At 37.5% G+C, this 18,359-nt stretch overlaps 1 protein-coding gene across 3 annotated transcripts in view; it reads left to right on the top strand.

Moving 5' to 3' along the window:
- The window catches only part of CCAR1 (cell division cycle and apoptosis regulator 1), a 53,111-nt gene that overhangs the window by 452 nt on the left and 34,300 nt on the right, over positions 1-18,359 (top strand). For all 3 annotated transcript variants that reach the window (XM_027130079.1, XM_027130077.1, XM_027130078.1), the window contains exons 2-6: positions 785-910; positions 12,022-12,194; positions 12,608-12,652; positions 14,989-15,021; positions 17,492-17,685. In XM_027130079.1, coding sequence (XP_026985880.1) covers positions 838-910; positions 12,022-12,194; positions 12,608-12,652; positions 14,989-15,021; positions 17,492-17,685 — 518 coding nt within the window. In that variant the 5' untranslated portion in view covers positions 785-837. The remainder of the gene's footprint in view (positions 1-784; positions 911-12,021; positions 12,195-12,607; positions 12,653-14,988; positions 15,022-17,491; positions 17,686-18,359) is intronic.

Genomic DNA, 18,359 nt, shown 5'->3' with positions numbered 1-18,359 from the left:
CCCGCCGGGGGCTTAAGGGAATCAGGGCTCTCGGTATCCCCCTCTTGGCGTTCACCTTGGCTCGTGGGACGGAGGTTTCCGCCTCCCCTGGTCTGCGGCCCGCGAGGAGCTAGGGCTGGAGGAAGATGGGTGGCAGAGCTCTGGCCTCTCCGAGGAGTGGGGGGAAAGGGAGTGCGCGGGCTGAGATCTTCGCCTCTTCTGGCTTGATTTTGGGTGGAGGGGTCTTCGCGATGGTTCTTTAAGGGGCAGCCATTATTTCAGCTGTCTTTCCCCTCGAGGGAGGGGAGAGAAAAGGAGCCCCCCAGTTCCTTCCCTGCTCTAGAAAGTAAGAAGATATTCGTTATTTAAATGATATTCTTGAATCCCCTTATTCGGTGTCTCGTCCCAGCTTCCGTTATTGGTTTCTCCACTTTCAGCCCCCAGCTCATTGCCGAAAGAAACACGCAGGCTATATTTCTTTTGAACGTAAGGCTGTGTACTTTTTATTGTTAAGAATTGGATAGAAAACAACAGATGGTATTCTCTTTAAATGTGACAGTTTGTAGTCGCAGAAGGAAGTGCCTTTCTTGTAAGTCTACCCCAAATGTCATATATTGAAATTGGGTACTTTTGGTGAACTACTTGATGTGAAATGTTTTTCCTGCATATCGGACGTTCATATGCCCCTTGTTAAATAACTTGGCCTACAAAGATGTCCTTGACAAATTGAACATTTCTTTAAAATAATACTTTTGTGATATTTGTAGTTTGGTTGAACTTTAACCTGTGGATCCTTTCTTAATAGATCGCTGCTATAGAAGACAAACAAGTGAAGGTTTTCTCCCTCCCCCTTTTATCATGGCTCAGTTTGGAGGACAGAAGAATCCGCCATGGGCTACTCAGTTTACAGCCACTGCGGTATCTCAGCCAGGTCAGTCGTCTTCTGAACACATGTACTGTAGATGTATGTCGGGTTGGAGATAAAACTATGTGAATTAGGCTATGCATAATATTGTAAAAAAGTTTGCAAATGCTGTATGTTTTAAGCTTATCTGTGAAGCTTCTTTTAAAAATTCATGGACCAACTATCAAAATATGTTTTACACAGCAGTTTGGACAGTTATATATAGTTTTTCAAACATTAAATTGATTAATTGGTTTAATTATGTTAGAAGTTCCTCATTTGTCATGTTAAGGTGTCAGTATTCATAAGTTATACTTAAAAAGAAATGTATTAATCCATACTTTATAAAAACTATACATGACTGGTTTTCAGTTATTTGAATTTAAAGTAGAAACAGCAGCTCTAAAGAATTTATCAAGCAAAGGAAAATGATAAATAGATGTAAAAGGAGCAAATGAATATTTACATTTTCAAAATAAAGTCAACAAAAAGTCATTTTCAAAATAAAGTAACAAAATATGTCGTTGAAAGTGTTTGTTTCCATATTTCTTCCCATTGCTCTTAGGAAGACTTTTTTTTTTTTTTTTTTTTTTTTTTTTTTTTTTACTGTTTCTTGACTTATGGTTTGAAAATTAAAGCAAGTTTCCTAAGGAGTTTACAGAATGAAATTTTGGGTTTCTTTGAGTACCCAGAAAAGTTTCACCTTATTCTGTTAATTTGAATATATTTTTATTTATGACATACCTGGTACTAGTTCTTTGCTGCATTTTACTTAAAATTTTGTTATTTGAGGTCAGTTGCAGAGACAATGTGATCGTCTAACTTCGGTGTTCTAAATATGATGGACATGATTATCTTGTTATATAGGTGACCTTTCTCTTTTTCTATTAATTAATTAATTAATTAATTTTGGGCTGCGGTGGGTCTTCGTTGCTGCGCACAGGCTTTCTCTAGTTGCGGCGAGCAGGGGCTACTCTTTGTTGTGGTGCGCGGGCTTCTCATTGCGGTGGCTTCTCTCGTTGCGGAGCACAGGCTCTAGGCGCGCAGGCTTCAGTAGTTGGAGCTCGCGGGCTCTGGAGTGCAGGCTCAGTAGATGTGGCGCACGGGCTTATTTGCTCCGCAGCATGTGGGATCTTCCTAGACCAGGGCTCAATCCAGTGTCCCCTGCATCGGCAGGTGGATTCTTAACCACTGTGCCACAAGGGAAGTCCCGGTGACCTTTCTCTTTAAGGAAATGGATATATTAGGGTTTTTATTTTAATTACTCTTGATTTGAGGGGTTAAATGATCAACAGTTACTTCTGCAGACAACTGAAAATAATATGAAATAATAGTTAAAGATTATGTTTATTCAGATCTAAATATTTCTCCTCTGTGTTAAATAGTGGGGAACCTGATAATGACTTAGTTTTTTTTAATAAATTTATTTATTTATTTTTTGGCTGCGTTGGGTCTTCGTTGCTGTGCGTGGACTTTCTCTAGTTGCGTCGAGCGGGGGCTACTCTTCCTTGCGGTGTGTGGGCTTCTCATTGCGGTGGCTTCTTGTTGCGGAGCACGGGCTCTAGGCGTGCAGGCTTCAGTAGTTGCAGCACGTGGCTCGGTAGTTGTGGCTCATGGGCTCTAGAGCACACGGTCAGTAGTTGGTGGCACACGGGCTTAGTTGCTCCACGGCATATGGGATCTTCCCAGGCCAGGGCTCGAACCCATGTCTCCTGCATTGGCAGGAGGACTCTTAACCACTGCCACCAGGGAAGTCCCAATGACTTAGTTTTGTTGAAACAGGAATTATTAGCAGCTACTTTGTGTCCAGAAACAAGTGCTGTGTACTGGTATTTTGGTAAACTAAGCATGTTTACCTGTTTTTTTCTGCATATAATTTGTTTTAATTTCGTACCAGTATTGTTCCAGTAGAATAGCTGTTATGGTGGAATTCTATTGTCTGTAGCTCTTAACATTTGTATTATAATTACTTAAATGTATACTATACTGTTTGTTTTTAAAACTTCTATTTTTTTTTTAATAAGTTTATTTATTTATTTTTGGCTGAGTTGGGTCCTTGTTGCTGCGCATGGGCTTTCTCTAGTTGCAGCAAGCGGGGGTTCTTCTTCGTTGTGGTGCGTGGGCTTCTCGTTGCCATGGCTTCTCTTGTTGCGGAGCACGGGCTCTAGGCATGCGGGCTTAGTTGTTCCGCAGCATGTGGGATCTTCCTGGACCAGGGCTCGAACCTGTGTCCCCTGCATTGGCAGGCGATTCTTAACTGCTGCACCACCAGGGAAGCTCAACAGTTTCTATTTGTGCTGTAGGAAATTATTTATGGATTTTCTGGGACCTGTCATTAATCACAGTTTTTCAAAATCTGATATATATTGTTTTTTTTTTTAATAAAATCTGATATTTTATTGATACATTATGACTTCAGTAACTAGGCAAGTGTTTTGTTAGCATCTGTGCTTAGTTTTCTTACAAAAATCCTGGAGTAGTTTCTAAGTGGAATTCTATTGACAATGTTTTTATTAAAATATTTAATTTTTAGGTGCTATATTTTGAGCTGTTTCCTGAAAGCCTGATATAATATTTTCTAACCTTCATTTTCAAGTCTTTGTGACTAATCATTATCTTATTAGAGTTGATTCTCAGAGCCAAGCTAATTTCTATCAAAGTTGAATTTTTTTCAACTCTAAGGCAATTAGAATTTTGTTTACACCTTAAAAACCTTATAGTTTTATTTACACCTCATTTCAATGGAGAACATTTTAGCCTAAGTATATAATGCCTTAAGTTTTCTCCTGGCAGCTTCAACTACAATTTGAGAAAAGATTTCAGCAAAGAGCATTAAAAGGACTTAATCTGGGTAATAGTATAGCTACCTGTTTTATTCTGGTTAAAAAAAAAAAAAATATATATATATATATATATATATATATATATGCATGCCAGATATATTAGTATCAGAGGTCAATGTCATAAATCAAATAATCACGCAACAGAAAAAGGTTAACTGAATAATTCAGTTCAAATGAAATATTTTGATCTTTGTGGCTATGTATCTGACTCATTTTCTCCTGAAAGCAATATAAAAAATTACTACTGTTTCCTTTTTGTATATAACTTAAGGTGGTTTTGTTCAGTTAATGGCTTTGCTATTCCATTTTCTAGCAAGGTTATCTTGCATTTGTACTAACTCTGAAAATTCTCAGCTAACAGTGATTTGAAAATTTCAGTGCATTCACACAGGTGACATATTTAAAATAAGATTAAAAACTTCAGTAAAAGCATGCACGCTAGCACTTTATTGCTGAAATCTGTCATAAAGTCCAAGATCAGTATTTGAATTGTTTCTGATTAATTTTAATGCTGAGTCTGTTCAATTAAGGAATTAGTAATTTCTACATGTCTGTCATTTAATTTTCTTTTCCTTTATTTCCCGTATTCAAACATATATCAAACCTTGACTTTTTCCCCCCTTGAAAATGCCTCGAATATATTCCTCTATTTTACATTTAGGCCCTTTGCACTTTACATGTAGATAACCGCATCAGCTTTCTCTTGCTTGCAGATCTTATGCCAAAGTCTCTCACCTAACTTTCAGGCCCTTCCATACCTTTCCCAAAGCTTTATATCCTAATCTGTGATGCTTACCGTAAATCATTCACTTAAGTCAGGATGCTCTTTTCCCCATGTATCACTTAGTCATACTCTATATTTATTATCCTCTATTAAGTTCTCACTGCTTTTATTTGCTTTCCTCTTTTACTGGATATGTTGCTTATTATTTCTCCCCCAGCTCCAGTGTGTCTGTCAGATATGATATTCCTAAAGCATAATTTCTGTCTAAATTACTGAACTTTCCAAAGCTGAATGGGCCCTGAACTAGATTCTGTCTCAATTCTTTTTTCTAACAGATGAAGAATTTGAGGCCCAGAAAAGTGAAGAAATTTGTTTATCAACAGAAGGTCACAGAAGAGTCCAATGTTAGGACCTCAAAATAGTGGTTATTGTTTCTTCCATTACTCTGTTCTTTTATTCATCCTCAAAAATATCTTCAAGGACTTTTAGAATACAGTTCAAACTCCTTGAGATGGTATTCAGGATCTTCTGTATTTCCAGCCTCATTTCTCATATCTCCTACACTGAAATACTTCTTTTTAAATATCTACCCTCTTTTCTATCTCCTAGCTGAAGTGCTGTATTACATATTCAATGACAGTCATAATTGGGACCAGAGCTTTAAGGTTTGAAAGCTTAACAGTTTTCTGTCGTGTAAAGGGACATTGAGAGAGAGAGCTGGCAAATCACTGAATGAATCTTTAAATATCCCGTAGATTAATTATAGTGACTTAGGAGTATCTTCAGTATATTTGACTCAAAATACTTGCATGTGTATATGTACATAATTGCAACAGTATTAAAATGTTTGGGTGGATTTAGCCAATTCAGACCTATTTTCTCACCCATTTCTTTGACCATTTGTAAGATGACTACATTCTGGCTATAGACAAAAAAAAATGAACTAGTTCCGGAGTTAAGATCATAGTGCTATGTGGTACTTTAACACAGGTGACTGAGGCTAATACAATTGTTTTAAATGTGACTTCATTTAAAATTGTTTTATACGAATTTTATTTTATTTTATTAGTTTATTTATTTTGGCTGTGCCATGCGACTTAAGGGATCTTAGTTCCCTGACCAGGGATCAAACTCGGACCCATGGCAATGAAAGCACCCAGTACTAACCTGGACTGCCAGGGAATTCCCTATACAAATTTTTTTTTTTAATTAAAAAATTTTATTTATTTTTGGCTGTGCCATGCAGCATGTGGGATCTTAGTTCCCTGACCAGGGATGGAACCTGCACCCCCTGCATTGGAAGCATGGAGTCTTGACCCCTGGACTGCCAGGGAAGTCTCCCCTGTACAAATTTTAAAGGTCACACTTCATTTAAAGTTATTACAAAATATTGGTTATATTTCCTGTGCTGTACTATATGTCCTTGTTAGCTTATCTTACACTCAGTAGTTTGTACCTCCCGCTCCCCCACCCCAATCTTACCCATCCCTGCCTTCTCCCCACTGGTAACCACTAGTTTGTTCTCTGTATCTGTGAACCTGCTTTTTTGTTATAATCACTGGTTTGTTGTATTCTTTAGATTTCACAGATAAGTGATATCGTATAGTATTTGTCTTTCTTCTGTCTGACTTACTTCACTTAGCATAATGCCTTCCACGTCCATCCATATTGCTGCATATGGCAAGATTTCATTCTTTTTTATGGCTGAGTAGTATTCTATTGTATATGTATACCCCATATCTTCTTTATCCATTCATTTGTTGATGAACACTAAAGACGCTTCCGTAAAATATGACTTCATTTTTTCTACCTCTTTAATCTGGCCCACTGGTTGTCTTTTAAAACCCCTATCTCTTGAGTCAGAAGTTCAAATTATTAAACTGCAAGATTCACGATCCTTTTCAAACAAATAATAGCTGATGTACTATGTATACTTATATTCGTTATCTCTTGATAGAGCTGGATATTTCCAACTCATTTGGTAGAAAAAGAAGATTGCAGGAATTCCCTGGCTGTCCAGTGGTTAGGATGCGGCGCTTTGCCCACTTTCATTGCCGGGGCCCAGGTGTGATCCCTGGTAAGGGAACTAAGATCCTGCAAGCCAGCATGGCCAAAAAGATTGCTATTGGTGTGGGCTTAACTCTTGTTAAACACTACTAGTGCTATGTAACAAGAAACTGTCTCCAAAACATTGTTCTAAGAGTAAAAAAAAAAAAATGCACAGAAATCTGTTAAGGTTAAGCCTCATTGTTAGTACATATTTTCTCCCTTATCCTCTGAGCTTGCCTTATTTGTGCTCTCATCCAGTGAGAGCTGCATCAACATACCAAACCAGTGAGTGCCCGTCTCTCTATCCTTAGTTGAGTGTGCAACTCATGTTTATGCATTTGTGGCTTCTCTTGCACTATGTGTTTTATGAATAATTTTGGTCTATTATAGCTGAAAATGTATTGGAAGTAACATTGAAAGTTGGAATATTAACTTTGGGTGATACAAAACTCGTTGAAAGAAATGGAGTTGAAAACTAGGTAGATATCTGAGGCATTCAAGGATGGAAGAAATCATGACGTTACAAATAGTGTCTTTAACTTCCTGGGAGGGTTGACCAACATACTTGAGTAGTAGCTAGAAGAGATTATGGCCAGGATCACTAGTCATCACTTCCATGGGACTTCAAGAGAGTGGAAGAGCTGTTGTCTGCCAGGCTATTAATCTTTATAGAGACTCCCATATAACACTGACTTATTTAAGGCTTTGCCTCTTCTTTATAGAACAGTTCTCTCCACTAAGTAGAATTTTCTGTGATGATGAATATATTCTGTGTCTTCATTATCTAATATGGTAGCCACTAGCCACATGTAGCTCTTGAGCCCTTGAAATGTGGTTAATGTGACTGAGGGACTGAGTTTCTAATGTTATTTACTTTTCACTAATTTAAATTGAAATAACCATATATGGCTGGTGGCTAGTGTATTGAACAGTGCGGTTAGTATAGAAGATTACAACATTTAGAATATGTTATATTTAAAATACTATTTTGTGCCTTAATTTTTTTTAATATGCCCATGACTTATTTATTTTACAACTGGAAGTTTGTACCTTTGACTCCCTTAATTTCTTATTCTTAATGCCTTAATTTCTAATTCTTAAAAAGTAATGAGGGGCTTCCCTGGTGGCGCAGTGGTTGAGAATCCACCTGCCGACGCAGGGGACGCGGGTTCAGTGCCCCGGTCCGGGAAGATCCCACATGCCGCGGAGCGGCTGGGTCCGTGAACCATGGTCGCTTGAGCCTGTGCTCCGCAACGGGAGACGCCACAACAGTGAGAGGCCCGCGTACCACAAAAAAAAAAAAAAAAGTAATGAGTATTTCCAGTTATTTGGGTACGTTATGGGCTTAGAATAGTACCTCAAAAGCAATAGCAATGCCTTGACCAGTGAGTTGTCTGATTGTAAGAAAGTTATCTGTGCATGAGGGCATCAAAAGTTTTGAATTTCTATGAAATCTAATCTTTAAAGATCACTTTTTAGGAAGGATGTTGAGTTGAAGATGACACTTAGGAGACTTGTTCACTTGGTTTAAAACTTGGGTTTATACGTGTTTTAGTAAATCCACAAGTTGTAAAGAGAATCCCCCACGTCTTTATGTTGTTTTTCTTTCCATACAGTGTAAGATTGCTTTTGAACATATATTGATATATGGAAATTTCGAAGAATAAAGCATTGCTTGACCAGTGCCTTAAAAAAATTTTGCAAAAGATGAAAAAAATGAAGTTTCTCGGATTAGCTTGCGTTTTTTTTGTTTTTTATTATTTTATTTGTTTTTATTTTTTATTTATTTATGTAAATTTATTTATTTATTTTTGGCTGCATTGGGTCTTTGTCGCTGTGTGCGGGCTTTCTCTGGTTGCGGCGAGCAGGGGTTACTCTTCGTTGCGGTGCTTGGGCTTCTCATTGCGGTGCCTTCTCTTCTTGCGGAGCACAGGCTCTAGGCATGTGGGCTCAGTAGTTGCAGCACGCAGGCTCTAGAGAACAGGCTCAGTAGTTGTGGCGCACGGTCTTAGTTGCTCCGTGGCATGTGGGATCTTCCCAGACCGGGGCTCGAACCGTGTCCCCTGCATTGGCAGGCGATTCTTAACCATTGTGCCACCAGGGAAGTCCCAGAGATTTTTTGTTTTTTTAGCCTAAGGTTGCTTCTAAGTAGTTTTTTTTTTAATTGAAGTATAGCTGATTTACAGTGTTGTGTTAGTTTCAAGTGTACAGCAAAGTGATTCAGTTATGCATATGTGTATATATATATGAGGTTTTGAATTTTATTATTTCAGAAGGATCACCCATCTTAGTAAAGATGGATAATACATCTTAGGTATAAGGGTAATAAGGATTTTTAAATTTGTGAGTTTGATAAGATCAAGGAACAACAGACGGGACAGGTTTCTCTTATGTGTTTTAATGGTGTGTTCACTGGTATTCAGTATGTCATAACTACTAGTATGTCATAAAATGAAAGCTTCAGTCATATGAAACTGATTTTACATTTTAGAAAATAATATATTTTACATTTGTCCTTAAAGCTTTAAGGAAACTTACCCCTTAGATTTACTTATTAACCTCTGGTAGCCTTTGGTCATTTAGGGCTCATTTCATAGGTTTGTCTGTGGAAGTATTGTTACATAGTTATAAGTATATGTTTCAGATGGGCCATGAGACCTTCAACAATCATATTGAATCAGGTACAGATAAATGAACAGACTGTTCCAATCTGGGTAATTGGAAAAAAATCTCCAACTGGTAAGTGTTAGGCCACTTATGGAGAGAGAAAGATTAAGTCAGAGATTCATACCTTTGTACTTTGTAAGTATAGAATTATCTTACAGAATATTGATTATAGAAATTCACAAGAAGAGTGGAGAATGCTATGAACAGGTATTCAAGGATACCTTCTTACATAGCCACAAAAAAGAGGAGCATTAATAAATTTTAATGAAATGTACTTTATTGAGGTTAAAATCGCAAAGGTAAATGATTTTAAAGAGAGCTACATTATACAGACATATAAAAGCCACAACCACATGCACAGTGATTTCACAAAATTTGAATTAACTAGCTAGTAGTGTGCAGCAACTACTACAATGTCAATTTCCTTCCCGTAAAGTTCTCCTACCAATCAGTCTGCTTTGTAGTTTCTAATTCATCACATTGACTGTCAGCAGTGGAAAAGAGATTGTGGATATCAGCTATCATCCCACTTACTAAATGCTGTGTAGGAAAAAAAGAGCTCTTTCTGAGATATTAGCCCTGAGCCCTTCTGTGGCAGCTATCAGTGCTTTCCAGTGTTCTGGAAATTGGAACCAGCAGATCTGAGGTCAGAGCTCAGGTGGGTGAAGGAGATGCATGCGGATATGGTACTTGAATCACAAGATGTTACTTTTGTCAAGTGCAGAACATCCCAATCTAAGAATTTTAAATACTAATAATTTTTCCTAGGTTCTTTCCCTGTCTTGTGTTTACAAGAGAATTTTGCTTCTGTTATCCTAAAACAGTGGTTCTTAACCTTTTTTGGGTCCGTTATCCTTTTGAAAATCTGATGAAAGCTTTGGACTTTCTTGTCTGTAATTTTACACACAGTTTCAGAAGGTTAACAGGAACTACTGGTTAGAACCTGTGCCCTAGTTTCATTACCATTATCTCCATTCTCACTGCAGTTAACTTCATTTTGAATTTACGTTGGTGTTAAGACATTCCTCATTTCTTTCTATTTAAATTAACTTTGTTAGTCTTGGTTTCTCCTTTCTGCCCATCTGTGGCGTCTGACTTACCTTAAAAACAAGAGAGATCTAGAAAAATGATACAGATGAACTTATTTGCAAAGCAGAAATAGAGACACAGAGGTAGAGAACAGACATATCGGGGCAGGGGGATTGGGATGAATTGGGATATTGGGATTGACATATATGTACTACTATGTATAAAATAGGTAACTAATGAGAACCTACTGTAGCTCAGGGAACTCTACTCAGTGCTCTGTGGTGACCTAAATGGGAAGGAAATCCAAAAAAGAGGGGATATATGTATACGTATAGCTGATTCACTTTGCTGTGCAACAGAAACTAACACAACATTGTAAAGCAGCTGTACTCCAATAAAAATTTAAGAAACAAAAACAGGGCTTCCCTGGTGGCTCAGTGGTTGAGAGTCCGCCTGCCGATGCAGGGGACATGGGTTCGTGCCCGGGTCCGGGAAGATCCCACATGCTGCGGAGCGGCTGGGCCCGTGAGCCATGGCCACTGAGCCTGCGCGTCCAGAGCCTGTGCTCCGCAATGGGAGAGGCCACAGCAGTGAGAGGCCTGCGTACCGCAAAAAAAAAAAGGGAATAAGAGATTAATGTTGTAAGGGTCTAGAATTGTGTATTCAGGACACTCAGTAGGTTTTTTCCCCCACCTTAGATTCTTTTTTTTTTTTTTCCTCAACCTTTTTTAATTTTTAAAAATCAGTGTTTTAGCAGGGGATAATTTGTAATTTATATTAATTCCAAACATGATTTCTGGGATTTGTTTGTTTATTTTTGCCTAAGTTTGTTGGTTTGTTTTACTTTTGAGTAGAATTAACCTGGACTCTTAAACAACTGATTGATGATGAACCTCACACTTCTAAAGATTTTCTGGTAGATTCTAGACTAGGTGCTTTGGTTAATTCATTAATGATTTCTGTTCTTTTCCTGTAAGGCACAATCTGTTCTTTCTGTAGGGTTATTAACTTAGTAGCTATAGAGCAGCATTTTTTTTAGTTATTCTCAGATACAAGCAAGATGCTTTGGAAAATGGAGTGTTACATGAGCAAATATTGCTTTTATGGCGACCTCTTTGAGATTCACAATGCTTAGTGGCATATTAAAGGTTCTGAGGATTCCTGCAGTAAAAATATGTGCTTATTAATTCACTGTTTTCTAAACTTTTTAAACCTTGAACCCCTTTTTCCCAAACTTTAATGTCCCAAGAAGCTAGTCATTACTCTAGGAGATACAGTTTGGGGAAGTGCTAGACTATTGTTTAGTGCTTTGTGTTTTTAAACTGTTCCTATTGTCTGTTTCCTAGTTTTACAGTTCTTTAATAGAGTAGAAGTACATGAAAATTCTCTCCAGTAGGATGTTTTAAGGGTGGGTCACTTCCAGCAGCGCTGCCCTTAATGTATGATTCTAATCTGCTTGAAGATAATACATTCTAGATTAGTAAAATAAGATGGTTTATTTTCTGCTTTTCTTACTAAAAATATTTCTCAAGGGTACTTTAGCCACTTGGTCTAGGTAAGGTTGGTTGGGTTCATTCTGTAGTTTAATTTTATAGATTAACGTTTTCTTATATCTGTCATGACTTGAGCATATATTTAATATAAAGCCATTGGAATCTGAGGTGGGGCATGAATCATTTAAATTCAACAAGCATTAGTAAAATTTTTCTTTAGGTTTTTACTAAGCAATGACAGACTGTAATTCATTACTAAGCACTCATTGAAAATTCCTGGACAGGATCCAAATAATCTTGATTTTTTTCCCCCTCTTTCTAATCTCATTTTAGCTGCATTGGGTGTTCAGCAGCCATCACTCCTTGGAGCATCTCCTACCATTTACACACAGCAAACTGCATTGGCAGCAGCAGGCCTTACTACACAAACCCCAGCAAACTATCAGTTAACTCAAACTGCAGCATTGCAGCAACAAGCTGCAGCTGCAGCAGCAGCATTGCAACAGGTGAATCTTTAATAGGTTTTAATATGTGACATGCAGAACTTTCAAATCTGAGTAGCTAGGGTAGGTACCTTCACATTTTAAAGAATGAATAGTTGTGGGGTTCTATTATGCTTATTGTTTTATTCTGGTGATAAAAATTCTTTATGCCCAGGACATACAGAGAGATGTAGTTGCATAGTCAAAATTCTTAAGTTCTTGTATCTTAATTATTTGAGTAAAATTCCATTCTTGATGAATCCCAAAGTATAAGTAATCATTATTTTGTTTATTTTAGATGAAGTGTAGATGTTCCAGAAAATTTCTTTTTAGTTTAATTCTGGTTATGTATTTGAATGTATATATATATGTATATGGCTTTTTGAGAATGACTAAAACTAATGTCCATATTTTTCTTTAAAAAATCTTTTTTCCAGCAATATTCACAACCTCAGCAGGCCTTGTATAGTGTGCAACAACAGGTTAGTTTATATTTTCCATGTTAAAAACTGATTTTTAAAAAGTCATTTGTTCCAACTGAATTTTTGTAGATTTTATTTCCCATCAGTAACCTTAATGTGTGATTTGAATTCTTTTGGGGTGGAGGAAATGGGGTAGGTAAAACGGAATGTCTCCAAGGGAGAGGAGGACAGGAGAGAGGTCCTGAAGACTCAAATCCTCATCTAGTAGCCAGTCCTTGTCACATGTTTCTAAGAAAGCATGCAGAAGAATCTGGAAAGAATCACTCTATTAATGAGTCTTTGGCCTAGTACTCTTATTTGAAACCTCTAGCCCTACTGTGCTCTACTGGACCACATGTGAAAATGAAAAGCTCCTTTTTCCCATTTGAAGCTAAACCGTAGACAGACCTTTGGCTTTCAGCCTGTATTTATTTAAAACAATGGAACCCTGCCTTTTTTTCCCCTAATGAAATTGTGTATTGAAACCTAATATATAAAATATAAAAATAGTGTTGAAAATGGGAGGAAGCCTCCCCTTGTAGTTCTCACCCCTATTCCCAAGGCACATTTGAACAATTTGAAAACTCCTTACTTAGACTAAAAGTTTCTTTGGCTCCTTTTCCCTAAGCTTATACTCTAATCATATTCTTCAAGGGTTATTATATCTGAGATGGTAGAAAGAGGTAACAAAGTGAACCCAAGGAGAAGCATATCAAGCAAAGAAGAGTTTGACTTGCTCAAATCTAGATGGGTTCCAGTCTAAGCACCCATTCTAGGTTTTCCAAGGTTAAGAGGTAGTCTTTGTCCCTTCCCAGTGCCATTAAGGAAGCTTCAGGAAAGTATAGCAGTCAGGAGAGGAAAAGGGGATACAAGAGACAAGGACCAAAAACTTGGATCCAGAGACACTGTGGAGAAACAAGAGGCTTCTCAATCCATTAACACTTGTCCCTAGATCCATGCCCCAATTTCATCCTTGCCTGTTAGGTTTCAGAAGCATTTCATTTGCCCTGAAGATTATAGTATCCCACTAATAATTGCTTTAAACTTCTAAAAAATTGATAAGAGATTGGGGTCCAAGTTGGCTATCTTGTTTTCAGATACCTTTAGACTTATTTTAGTACTGTTAGGAAATACATTATTAAAGCCTGTGTTTTATTTTGAACCACATGAAAATGGCAATACTCAAATGTTCTTGCCCTAAAAAAATGCCATTATTCATCCATTCTTAACTTACAGAAAAATGGAAATTTGATAGATTTAACCTTTAATACATGTCGACCTAGGTAAACAGTGTTTTGAATTAGAATGTCATATAGATTGTTTTCTCCTAGCTTATTTTTAAGTCTGACAAAGATTTATTGGGAAGCTTATTAGTCATAGTAAATAAGAAGTCATGAACAGAAGAACTGTGATCTTCAGATTCTGCCATTGGGCTTAAAACACTAGTTAGAAGCTAATAAGCATTAAGGATGTCTCAAGGGAAATCTTACCTAAGTCCAAATCTTACCCTGACCAGGATATCCACAAACACAGAAATGACGCCCATGTTCTCAGACTGCTTACCTGGGCAGTAGGAAAAAAGACCTTTTCCTCAAGCTATTAAGCATCATCAGGAGATTCCTGCTCTTCTAGCTGTAACCATGGGACACTAGTGCATGATAGACAACTCCAAGCTGGGCAGCTTGAAAAGAATGCTGAAGGATGACAGGGAGCAAGCAGGGATAAGTATTTCTTTGGAGACCCTCCTGATGGTTAATACAGACACAGTCCTGAGGCTTCAGAAAGTTTACTTCTGTTCCAGAGTTTTAAAATTTCCCCCTTCCCACCAATTCCTTTTGCTTTCTGGTAATGTTATACTTTGCTATTGCCAGAGAAACTATGTCAGGGTGTATGGTCCTTTATGGTCCCCATACCTTGGGCAAGTCTGACTGTAAGGACTGCTTCTCATATTAGAGGGATATATATGAATTGGACAGTGAGTAATATTTTTGATACAGGTAGCTTACGGATGATATTGAATCATTTCTGTAGCATGGTAATTAATATGGGGCAGAAGTAGAAATTTACCCCTCTAGGGACTTGTGGGGTTTTTTGGTGGGTGTTATTCCTCTGAAATAACAAAAAAAAAAATTCTTTATCATTATTGAATGAGTTAGTTATATTTAAAGTCTGCAGTTGTTAAAAATAGTTGTAGGAAACCTTATACCTAATGATCTCTGTTACTTTTCACATATTTCTTAATTAGAAATAAAATACTTATTTAATAGGAATTTTTCCTTTTGTAAAACATCTGTGAAACAGCAGTTCTGATTGATTCTTTTATCTTTACTGCTTTTGTTTGTTTTTCCTGTTTTTAGTTGCAGCAACCTCAGCAGACCCTGTTAACACAGGTTAGTTTGGCATTACTTTATTTCTTATGAATATCTGAATGAAAAGTAGACCAAAGTTTTATTCCTGTTCTAGGTTTTCTTTCAGGGTTGTTTTTTTTTTTTTTTTTTTTAATATATTTATTTATTTATTTATCTGGCTGTGCCGGGTCTTAGTTGCGGCATGCCGCGTGCGGAATCTTCGTTGTGACATGAGGGATCTTTACTTGCAGCACGTGGTCTCTTAGTTGTGGCATATGGGATCTAGTTTTCTAACCAGAGATCGAACCCTGGGCCCCCTTCATTGGGAGCGCAGAGTCTTAACCACTGGACCACCAGGGAACTCCCTCTTTCAAGGTTTAAAGATGAATATTTGTTGGATTCATGTAATAGTTTTAGCAATATAATGTTAAATAAAGATGGAAAACATGTTTTTGTTTTTTCTTTTATGCTGTTTGATTGCTGTTCCTGCTGTGATCTAGTTTGAATAAATATGAGGTCTTATTTTAAATTTAATACTGATTTTGGCTTTTACATTTTCTTTGTAGCTAGTATTTTTAAGAATGTTTTTGTACATGTTATATCTTTTTTACTTTGACCTTAGGAGGTGAGTTATTGTGTTGCATTATCAGCTTGATTTTTCAGCAACATTAAAAAGTTTGTCAACTTTCGATATGTAATGCTACTTTAGGCTTTGTGGACCACTTACAGTCTATGTTGCTTTTTTTTTTTTCTTTTTAAACAATTCTTTAAAAGTGTAAAAACTGGGAATTCCCTGGTACTCCAGTGGTTAGGACTCTGTGCTTTCACTGCCAAGGGCCTGGGTTCGATCCCTGGTCGGGGGACTAAGATCCCGCAAGCCACACGCCGCAACCTAAAAAGAAAAAAAAAAGTGTAAAAACGACCCTTGGCTTGTAAGTTTGTGTAAAGATGATAAACTGTGGGCTGGATTTGGCCCGTGGGTTGTGGTTCACTGACCCCTGGTGTATGCAACTGTTAAAAAGAAAGCAGAACTTCTAATAGTAACTGGAGACAGTGATTGCCCCATGGATAGGGAACTAGGTAGCTAAGGAACAGGAATAGGTGAAAAGCTTTTTACTGTATAACCTTTTGTACCTGTATAGTCTTGAACCTGTTAGTTACTTTAAAAAAATAAAGTATACTTCAGTTGAGAAATAAACCTCACTTTGTATTTATTAAAGAACTAAAATTGGGACTTCGCTGGTGGTCCAGTGGTTAAGACTCTGCTTCCACTGCAAGGGGTGTGAGTTTGATCCCTGGTCAGGGAGCTAAGATCCCACATGCTGCACAACCAAAAAAAAAAAAAGAACTAAAATTGATGAACACCTACGTCCTATTTTCAATCTCCAATAGTAGGATTTTCAGACTGAATAGAAAAGCTGTAAAAGTTAGTCTTTGCTTAGAATAACACTTCCCAAAGTGTGCCCATAAAGCATTAGTGTCTTGTCTTATTATGTTAAAGAAACTTTGTGAGAAAATTTTGTGGCTACAGTTTAAGAAATGCTGAGTTCCTTTAATATATATATAGGACTTAACTTTTTTTTTTAATTGTAGAACTTAGAGACTTGCTTTATTGGGCAGGTGTAAAACGAATTATGGAATTCATTTGAGTTGAAGAATCAGATGATCCTTTCTTTTTAATGGTTTTATTTCTGTTACATACAGAAGTTTCAATCAGTAATATGTTGTTATTCATGTTTGATTATGTCAGAAGAGACCAATGAAAGTGTTACCTTTCCTCCCAGTTTGAGATATAATTGACATATAACATTGTATTAGTATAAGGTGTACAGCATGATTTAATAATACATATATATTGTGAGATGATTTCCACAGTCAGTTTAGTTAACGTGCATCACCTCTTGTAAGTGAATTTCTTTTTTCTTCTGATGAGAACTTTCAAGATCTACTCTCTTAGCAAGTTTCAAATGTAGGATACAGTATTGTTAACCGTAATCACCATCCTGTACGTTACATCCCCACTGGAAGTTTGTACTTTTCAACCACCTTCACCCATTTCCCCCACCACACCCCCTCCTCTGGCAGCCACCAATCTGTTTTCTGTTTTTATGAATTCTTTGTTTTTTTTAGGATCCACATATAAGTGAGATCATATATATATTTGTCTTTCTCTGACTTATTTCAATTATCTAGGACTTTCCTGAGTCTTTGTTATGCCATTATGGATTTTGAATTTCTAAGAGGGGGCTAGAGTATGCGGTGTTTTTTTAACTCATTGCACTGTGGTGACTTTTTCCTGAAACGTCCTGGGGAAACTTTCATCTGAGGGAACTTAATCAGGAAATCGATCAAAAATAACGTAATTTTTCAGACTTGATTTTCATCTTCAAGGTGTACGTATGTGTTTTCTAACTTCAAATTGTTTTTAGCATTTTGAGCTATTTTTAACTAGTTTTAAGTTCTAGACTGCTTCATATCATTACCTTAATTTGGTGTTGATTTTGTTTTATAGCCGGCTGTTGGACTGCCTACAAGCCTTAGCTTGTCAACTCCTCAACCAGCAGCTCAGATAACTGTATCATATCCAACACCAAGGTCCAGTCAGCAACAGACACAACCACAGAAACAGCGTGTTTTTACAGGGGTGGTTACAAAACTACACGATACATTTGGATTTGTGGATGAAGATGTATTCTTTCAGCTTAGGTAAACTTCATTAGGTGTTGACAAATGCCTTCTTGTATTTAGCATTAAGTATATTGATAAGACACCTACTTAACTGTGGCATGGAATTATGGTTTAGCTCTAATTTTCTGCTTTAATCATTCAACCTGTACCTGTGACTTTTTTTTTAATTAATTAATTAATTTAGGCTGCATTGGGTCTTCGTTGCTGCACATGGGCTTTCTCTAGTTGTGGCGAGCAGGGGGCTACTCTTCGTTGTGGTGCGTGGGCTTCTCATTGCGGTGGCTTCTCTTGGTGTGGAGCACAGGCTCTAGGCACACGGGCTCAGTAGTTGTGGCTCGCGGGCTCTAGAGCGCAGGCTCAGTAGCTGTGGCGCACGGGCTTAGTTGCTCTGTGGCATGTGGGATCTTCCCAGACCAGGGCTCAAACCCATGTCCCCTGCACTGGCAGGCAGATTCTTAACCACTGTGCGAGCAGGGAAAGTCCCCTGTGACATTTTTTGATGGAGAATGTGACTGAAGATATCTTTTTATCATTGAACAAAGTAGTCATCATGAATTCTTTATAAATGTTTTGTAGGAGTGAGTTTACATTTCTAGCTATTCATGAGCAGACTTACAGTGAGATTAAAAATTGAAGGGGTTGGGCTTCCCTGGTGGCGCAGTGGTTGGGGGTCCGCCTGCCGGTTGAGGGGA

Source organism: Aethalodelphis obliquidens, unplaced genomic scaffold (assembly GCF_003676395.1).
Source record: "Aethalodelphis obliquidens isolate GAN/ISIS:26980383/991018 unplaced genomic scaffold, ASM367639v1 scaffold37, whole genome shotgun sequence".
Lineage (NCBI taxonomy): Eukaryota > Metazoa > Chordata > Mammalia > Artiodactyla > Delphinidae > Aethalodelphis > Aethalodelphis obliquidens.
This window is presented reverse-complemented; position numbering and strand designations above follow the sequence as displayed.